This window comes from Hipposideros armiger, unplaced genomic scaffold, assembly GCF_001890085.2.
Source record: "Hipposideros armiger isolate ML-2016 unplaced genomic scaffold, ASM189008v1 scaffold_87, whole genome shotgun sequence".
NCBI lineage: Eukaryota > Metazoa > Chordata > Mammalia > Chiroptera > Hipposideridae > Hipposideros > Hipposideros armiger.
In genome coordinates, this window is record NW_017731437.1 from 3,992,923 (window position 1) to 4,001,035 (window position 8,113).

At 60.9% G+C, this 8,113-nt stretch overlaps 1 protein-coding gene across 1 annotated transcript; it reads right to left on the reverse strand.

Moving 5' to 3' along the window:
* Window positions 1-2,501: 2,501 nt before the first annotated feature.
* Window positions 2,502-7,511, reverse strand: CBX4 (chromobox 4). Its single transcript, XM_019644214.1, has 3 exons — window positions 7,073-7,511; window positions 4,924-4,990; window positions 2,502-4,659 (listed from the first exon to the last, which is right to left on the reverse strand). The coding sequence occupies exons 2-3, from the start codon at window positions 4,969-4,971 to the stop codon at window positions 3,262-3,264; spliced, it is 1,446 nt and encodes a 481-aa protein (XP_019499759.1). The 5' UTR covers window positions 4,972-4,990; window positions 7,073-7,511; the 3' UTR covers window positions 2,502-3,261.
* Window positions 7,512-8,113: the final 602 nt, after the last annotated feature.

An 8,113-nucleotide genomic window follows, 5' to 3' on the forward strand; every position in this document is an offset into this window, starting at 1 on the left:
GGAGGGACCAGCTTCTGACCGGTGGGTACACAAGTGTCCCTCTCTTTGTGGGGTCAGCTCCAGTCTTTATGCTCGAGGCTCAGCTCATTAGAAAGTTTCATTTGGAGAAAAACACAGAGAAGTTTGGGTCTCCCAGTGTGCAAGGTTAAGATCCCAGCTTCCTGCTTTCCTTGTCTCTCCTGAAACTGGGCTCAAGGAGAGGGTTTCTGACCCTCCTCTTCTGAAGTGATGGGCACCACCAGACATCTAGGCCCCGGGAGTTAGGCAGAAGCAGTTCACACTTGGGGGGGACTCTCTTCCCAGCTGTACCACAGCCGTGACCCTCTTTGAGTGTTTCTGAACCTTGGACACATCTGTGTCAAGTGGTTCTGGGGAAGGAGTCACCATGGGGTACCTCTCCGCAGGATGGTGGAGCAGACAGCTTGGTTCTAGAATTAGCGCAGAACCAGGCAGTGGCCATGTGTCCTAGACAAGCTGTTCTGCCATCAAACTCACCCCCCAGAGAGCCCTGTGGGGTCTGAATAGAACAAGGTGCTCATGGTGCCTGGCACGTCCGAGGAGCTCAGCAAAGGGCACCCGTGGACCCCCTTGGGTCAGTCTGGCACCAGGTTGGGCATCCCTGCAGCTCCTTGTGACCCACCCATTCACCTGTGTCCCACTGCCGGCCTTCTGACCTCAGGCTCTAGGGCTTCCTAGGTCTGTCCTCCTTGGAAGACCCACTCCAGCAAGTCCACCCTCGGCTCGTTTTCAAGGCCTCAGGCCACCTGGAGGCCACGTCTTTCCTCAAATGGTAGCGCCATCCTCTGCCTCCCCTGCCATCTCCCCCTTCCCCAGGCTCAACCTGGCAGAGGCCGCCCGCTGGGCAGGAGGGGCACCCCAGGGGCTAAGGCTCACTCCCAAGTCGCCCACTGTGCAGACCTGAGCAAGGGCTCCCCGTCCCACTCTCGGCTGGTTTTTTAGTTCTCCTCTACCAGAAAAACAGGGAGACGAAATCACCGCCTGGCATGCGCCTTTGTGTGCCAGCCGGTGAAGGACAGGCCCAATTCTAGTGCTGAGCAGGCAGTTTGCCAGAAGCAGTCAAGATCACCCCTCCCTCCACTCCCAGGGTGGCAAAGGGCATTCATTACATGGAGGGGGGAGGGGGAGTATTTAACTCACTCTAAGGGGGCTGGGGTAAAGGGGGTGGTGGGAGGGACAATTCACAAAAGCCAGGGCTAGAAACTCCCAACGGTTTTTTTTTTAGAACTTCCCTTCCCTCCTCCCCCTCCCCCACTGGGCTCCCCTCCCCCACCTCCAGTCGCTGGTGGCCTGCAGCCAACACTGGCCACACTGTCCGCATTCAGGCCTCCCGCCCTCTTGGCCCTCTATCTCTTCCCCTGGCCTTTCCAGCACAGCGCTCTCTCGCCACCTCTCCCCGCCACCCATTCTGAACCACGATGACCTCTTCTGCCCTGGCGCCCTGCACAGACGGGCCCCTCAGTCCCAGGCCAGCAGGCAAGGGGCTTTGGAGGCCCCGAGCAGCTGCGCACCCACCAGGCCTGTCCGGCTGCCCCTGGCCCTGCTCAGCCACCCCAGCCAGAAGGAAGATCGCTGCGTCTGCAGAAAGCTGGCCTCTGCCCCTGCATTCCTGGGTCTGGCTTCCAGGCTTGGGGAGCTGCACCCTGGAGCTTTGCCCACTCCCCTAGCCCCCTCTGGGCCCTTAACCCCTTCCTGCCCCACCACACCAAGGACTCCAGCCTTGCCACCCAAGGCAGGATGGGTGAGATGTGGTCCCATACTCTCTCCCATCTAAGGCAGTGGAGGGGAGCAGGCCTGGCTCACCAGGCCTTCTCCTCCTCCTCCTCCCCATCGGCTTACTCCTCGTGGGAAGCCCCCTGCCCCCCGCCCCGGCTGCGATCACTGAGCCTCCAGTCAAAACCTCTGGCCTGGTGGTTTCCGGGGAGAGAGCCTGGCAGAGAAAGAGCCTCGGCGGCTTCCTCGGTGGGGCGGGGCTAGCCATGCCAGCGTGAGACACTGGAGAGGGCGGGAGGGTCCCCTCCCCGCTGAACCTGCCCAACCGGGCGGGGATTATTAAAGAGGAACACCCCTGACCCACCGGGGCCAGCGCCTGGGTGTGTTGCGCCCCGAGGATGGGGGGGCAGAGATCAGCAGGTGCCGCGCGGGGTGGGGGCTGCTCGCTCATCTCACCCACGCGCCCTCCCCCCACTGCGCAGATCCTAGGTTTGTCAGTGTGGTGGTACCATTGGCCTGAGCGCTCTGGGGGCGGGGAGCTGCTGGCTCCCCCCTCAAGGATTCCCCTCCGTTTTGGAGCTCCGGGGAGCGGGGTCAGTCTTCTCGCGGGCGCCTCTGCCCGTCATCCAGGCCACTTCGCTTCTTTGCTTTGCTAAGGTTTAGCGCAGGACGAGATCGGTTTCCTCCCGGGGACCCAAGGCGGAAGTGGGATGGGGAGGGGCGTCCAGGCGCCTCCCGAGCCCTCCACGCTAATCTCCAACCGCGAAAAGGCACCTTCAACATCTCCATTTAATATTTACATTCAAGCAGGTAATAATTGGAAGCTTATAGTTTAGACATTTCTAGTAGCAGCAGTTTCTAGAGAGCTCGTTTAGCTTTTTAACAAACTTTTTTTTTTCTTTTTGCACATAGAAACAACACATCCATGTGTACGGTATCAAAAAATATATACCAAGGTTACTGGTTTTGAAGTTCCTGGAAGGGGAGGAAATGAAATCAACCGAAATACTGAATGAATGGGCAGGAGGGTCAACAGAAAATAGTTTGTCTGATATAGAATATAACGTGATCTAGCGGAAACTCCATAAATCTAGGTTTTTATATTTCAATATATAAATACCTACAAATAAATATATATATATATCAGCCCAAAGGGGGTGGTCGGGCCTTTTGGGCTCAAACAATACATTTCAATAATAACACCACGTACAAACGGGAGTAAAGTCTGCACTTGACAAGTTAGCACGGTTAAAATATAATACTATAACTCTGAGACCGCTGCCGGTGGCTGCCCTGTCAGTTCCGGAAGTCCGCGAGGGAGGGGGGGGAACACGCACCGCGTGGCAGGCGCCAGTTCAGGGCAGGGCCGGGTCCCCCAGCCCAGATCCCACGGCCAGATACAGAGGGACGTGGTTACCCGGCTTGGGCGTCCTGGCGCTGGGGGCCCGGCCAGGATCTTCCTCCGCCCCCCCAGATCCCAGGCGCTGAGCTCCCCGCGGGGACGGCGCTTGCCCTTCCGACGCCCTCCGGCTACACGGTCACGTATTCCTTGAACGTGACGGTGAGGCAGTTCGCGGTGACGTCGGTGATAATTATATTCCCAAAGAAGGGCTTGAACTCGCTCAGGGGCTCCTCGGGCTCGTCCTGGGCCTCGGCCGGAGGCTTCTCGGCCGCTGTCGGCGCAGCTGCCACTGCTGCCACGGTCGCCGGCGCCTCGGGCTTCACTTGAAGGGCGCTGGGCGGCTCCCCGGCCTCACCCCGCGTCTTGACGCAGCGCAAGTCTATGGGCTCATCCAGATCCGAGTCCAGCAGGATGACCTCGGGCTGCGGGAGGGCCGCGGCAGCGGGCACGTCGGCGGGGCGCTCCGCGGCTGGGCTGCCTCCCAGGCAGGTGGGGGTACTGATGCTGCGAGCCGTGAGGCGCTTCTTGCAGGGCTCGCGCTCGCCGTGGGTCTCAGACAGGCAGCGCTTGCGTGCGTGGGACAGATTTAGGCCGACGGCATGGTGGTGGTGGTGGTGGTGGTGATGGTGGGAGGGTGGGTGCGCGCTCCGGGCTGGGTCCCAGGCCAGCAGGTCAGGCTTGGTGGTAAGCTGCAGGGGTTGCTCGCCAAAGGCCTCCTTGGTCGGGGAGAGCTTGCGGGAGGCCGCGTCCTGGGGCTGCGGGTCACCGGCCCCCGGGGCCTCCTCCTCCCTCCGCTTAGAGGGCGCCTCCGCCTTCTTCTCCTCTGCCCCCGCTGCCTTTTTGAAAGTCCTGTCGGCCGGCGGGTGGCGCTCCTCGGCGGCCCGCTTCTTGTGGCTGGGGGAGCGGGCCTCGCCCTCGGCCGCCTCTCCGGACTTGATCTTCACGGCCTGCATGCCGTTCTCCATGTACTTGCTCATGACGATCACAATGCGCCCGTTCTTGTTCTTGTTCTTGACGATCTTCATCTTGCCCCCAATCCCGTTGCCCGGTACCACCTCCTTGGTGGCCAGTGTCATCCCGTTGGGGGGGCCTTTCTCAGAGCCCTTGCCTGGAGCCCCGGCGCCACCAGCCAGGGGCTTCACAGCTCCCAGGTAACCCTTGGCTCCAGCGCCATGGGACCACTTGTCGGGCGGGTGGCTCTTGGTGCCCAGGTCTGGGCAGGTGGGGCTGGGTGCCTCCTTGTGGCCGCCCTGGTACTGCAGGTCGTACATCTTGGGGTCGGGCTGGTAGGGGTGGTGCTTCTTGCTGTTGAGCTGGTAGTAGTACTTGCCGTTCTTGCCGGGCGGTGGGGGCTTGCCCGCCCGCTCCTTGCTATGTGGCTGGTACTGGTGGTGCTTCTTGCTGTTCAGCTCGTACTGGTGCCCCTGGCCCTTGCCCTGGGCGCCCAGCTCCAGCTTGGCGCGGTTGTCAGCGGAGGAGTCCTGCAGTCCACTCAGTACATTGGAGCGCCGCGCAAAGGTAGGTACCTGGGGTCATGGGGGGCAGGGTGGTGAGAGGCAGGATAAGGCCAGCCCCAGAGCATGCCTCCAGCATCAGGAGCGGCCCACCCCCAACCAGGAGGCAGCTGTGTTATCAAGGGGGGTGTGGGAGGTCAGGTAGAAAGGAAGCAGAACTGGGGTGCTCTGGGGGTGCTCCAGAACGCCCCCTGCCCTGTAGGCCTGGAAGCAGCTAAGGTGGTAACTTCAAGGGAAAGACTCGTGGGGGGCCCCAAGGTCAGCTAGCGTTCTCACCTGCACCACCAGCGGTTTGGGCTTTGGCCCTCTCTTCCGATACCCCATCAGCTGCTCCTGCCGTTCCCTGGGGGGAGGGAGCAGAGGGCAGCGCTGTTAGCCTCGGTTGCCTCCCCTCCTGCTATGCCTCAACCTGCAGTGACGGCCCCTCTTCAGAGAGCAGCCTGGCCAGCAAAACCCAGAGGGATGGAGAGCTCAGGGCAGAAGGTCACCTCTGCCGCCAGCTGGGCGCGTCAGTCTGGTCCCAGGGCCCCGCTTTACGCTGGCATTCACCCTCATCCGCCCCAGGGGTCCTCCTCGAAAGGCTCCCCCACCTCAGAAGTCCACACCTGAACTGGCGCCCACCCTCCACCCCTGCCTCTAAGCAGGGGAGGTGGCCCCTCAGGGCTGGGTTGCTGGCAGTGGCGCCCACAGCCTTGGACCCATGGTCCTGCGTGCAGTGGAGTGGGCATGGGGGTCCAGCAGATGCAAACAAGCTCAAAGGAGGTGTACGTGGACCACGTCCCTCCTGTCAGAGGCACGGGATGCTAATGACCTCATTAAGATTCAGATAACGAGTGTTGCTGGCGGAAGAGAAGACTCGTTCTTCTAAAGGGTAGGCACTAAACCGGGGGAGGGGCTGCGCCCTTGTTTACACAGCGGCAAATGAGCCAATTAGGGGCTGGGGGTGGAGGCTGGCCGCAGGGGCCAGGGCCTGGCCAGGTTCGCAGCCACCTGGTAAACCTGCTCCCAGCGGCAGCGAAAGCAGGGGAGGCGAGGCTGAGCTGAGCGAGGTGGGGGCGGCGCGAACAAGCCCCTCCCCTAGCTGAGCCTGGCCCCTTTCATTTCCAAATTAATATAGCCCACCGGCGGTGGATCGGGTCAATACAGCTGCCAGGCTTCCGCCTGCGGCTTGGCCAAGGGTGACCGATGCTAGGGGGCGGATCGTCTCAGCACTGCCCAGCCCTCCATGGAAGAAGGGGGCGCCTCTCCAGCCTTGGCCAAAGTTGCAGCCCGTTTCTGGGCCATAAACTCTGTTCTCCAGCGACCCTAATCACCCCTTGCTGGTGGGCTAACCCAGGGGAGTTCTGCCAGGCCAGGGCCTGACTCCAAAGTTGCATGGCATTGCAACAGCCTGCGTTTTAATTCTCTGGGGGACCCATTACGCAACATGGCATCAGCCGCTGACATGGTTACAGGGTGGTGAACTCCCAGGTGGAACCGGGGCAGGATCCCTTCTCGGCGCCCCCCTGCGTCGCGGGAGAGCAACTTCCCCGCAGGTCGCTCGCTCCGAGGGTCTAGAGTTTACAGTTTTAGCGCCAAACGCACCACAGGAAATAATGCAAAATAAAAGGGGGAGGAGGGATGGAAGGCGGCGGGGTGGCCAAGCTCCGCGGGCTCCTACCGCTCCTCCCCTCCTCGCCAGCCCTTCCCCCTTCTGTCCTCCCGAAACAGAGAACCACAGCCACTGGCGGTGAATCCAGCTGCAGCAGCTGCAGCGTGACAAGCATCTGGGTGCACGAGGAAGAGCCCCACCTCAGATACCACCCCACACCCTGTGGACCAAGCTCACCCACTAAGTAGCCCAGTGGGGGTTATGAAGGGCACCCAGCACCAGCCAGAATCTGACCCCCTCCCATCTCAAGCTCCCTGGGGGTAAGGGTGGGGGCTGAAGGTCTTGTCAACTTTTCTCCAGCTCCCAAAAGGTTAAGTTCAGTTCCGTGACGTCGGGCAGTTTCACAGTGCCAGCTCCCTCAGAGCTGCCCCGCGACGTGCCCTGGCCAAGCGGCCGGTAGCTGCAGGAAAGCAACACCTAGGCGCTGGGGGTGGGGCTCCAAGGTTGCGAAGGAGGGAGGGCGGCCGCGGGGGACCAGGCGCAGCTCCGAGTTCTCGGGGCAGCTGTACGGCCACCCGCATGCACCCATTCCGCAGTTTCCCCCAAACACAAGTCTTGCCTTCTCGGGCCCTGCCCCGCCCCCACCCCCAGGCTGCAGCAACCGCCAAGGACATTGGTTAGAGCCGAGGCCGCAGCCGTGCCGTTCAGGCCCATCTGGGGGAGGGGGTTACCGTGGGTCCCTCCCAGCCCTTTCCCCCTTATTGCTGCGTGGCCCACTCGCCCATTCCCGTACAGGGTCCCGGCTGCGGGCGGCGTCTGCTAGGGGACGCTCACCTGTTCTGGAAGGCGATCAGCAACCGGGGGTCCAGGATGTTCTCCTCGGGTTCCCACGTGTTATATCTTGCAAGGGAAAAGGGAGGGGGACACAGCGTAAAAAAAACCGAGCCAGCTTTGCGGCCTCCAGGTGGGGAATGACATAAGGCCCTACTCTGTCTTCATGAACCGAAAGCTATTTAGCTGTGTATGTGGGGGGTGGAGGGTAGCTTTCTGCAGGCCTGACACGGTCCCGATACACCCCTCCCAAGGCAAAATAAACACACAAGGGCAGGAAGGGGAGGGGTGAGGAAAATGAAACTAGCAGTTTATTTTGCAGTTGTCAAGAATTTTAAGCATGTTATGCGACATGTTCCAAAGCCACTTTGCTCACCAGGAACCCTGCGTGCAAAGCAGCCGAAATGCAAAGTCGCAGTCCCCCTCCTCCTCTCCCCAACCCCGACTCTCGGCGAGGGCTTCAGCCGTTCTCCATTTGACCCCTAATCCGATAACTGTCAGCCGAGCGGGCCCCCCCTACCCCCTCGCGGCCCTGGAGCCCGCTGTCACGGGCAAGCACCCCTAAATATTCGGCAACACAAAAATATGCCTCTGTGTGTGTGAGAGTGTGTGCGTGCCTGCGCGTCGGTCTCCATCCGGTGCCTTCGCATTTCAAATTAAAAAAAGAAATTCCCCACCAAAAGCACTGCAGTGACAGTGCCCAACATTTTCTGCCTTTTTTCTTCCTCTCCCTGCACCACTAGGAGGGAAGAGGCACACAATTGCATTTTCGTCGCTTTTTAATTTTTTTTTTTTTTGGTTTTGCAATATGGAGCCGTTCGGTGGAGGGAAAGGGGAAAGGAGCCATTTTCTGCTGCACATCAGTCAGTGCCTGCGCCCTCCCTCCCTCCGCCGGCCTCCCCGGCTCGGCCCCGTGTCTCTCCAGCTCCTCCGGCTCCTTTTAGTGCATAAATTAGTGATGGCATTTCCCGGAGAGCGGAGCACAACACAGGGCGCCGGGCTCGAGCTCGGCGGCTCGGCTTCCCCAGTGCCTGCCACCGACTT

Coding starts and splice junctions, on each gene's coding strand:
- CBX4 (XM_019644214.1), bottom strand. CDS start 4,971: ATGGGGTATCGGAAGAGAGGGCCAAAGCCCAAACCGCTGGTGGTGCAG. Junction 4,660..4,923: donor CCAAACCGCTGGTGGTGCAG/GTGAGAACGCTA, acceptor CCATGACCCCAG/GTACCTACCTTTGCGCGGCG.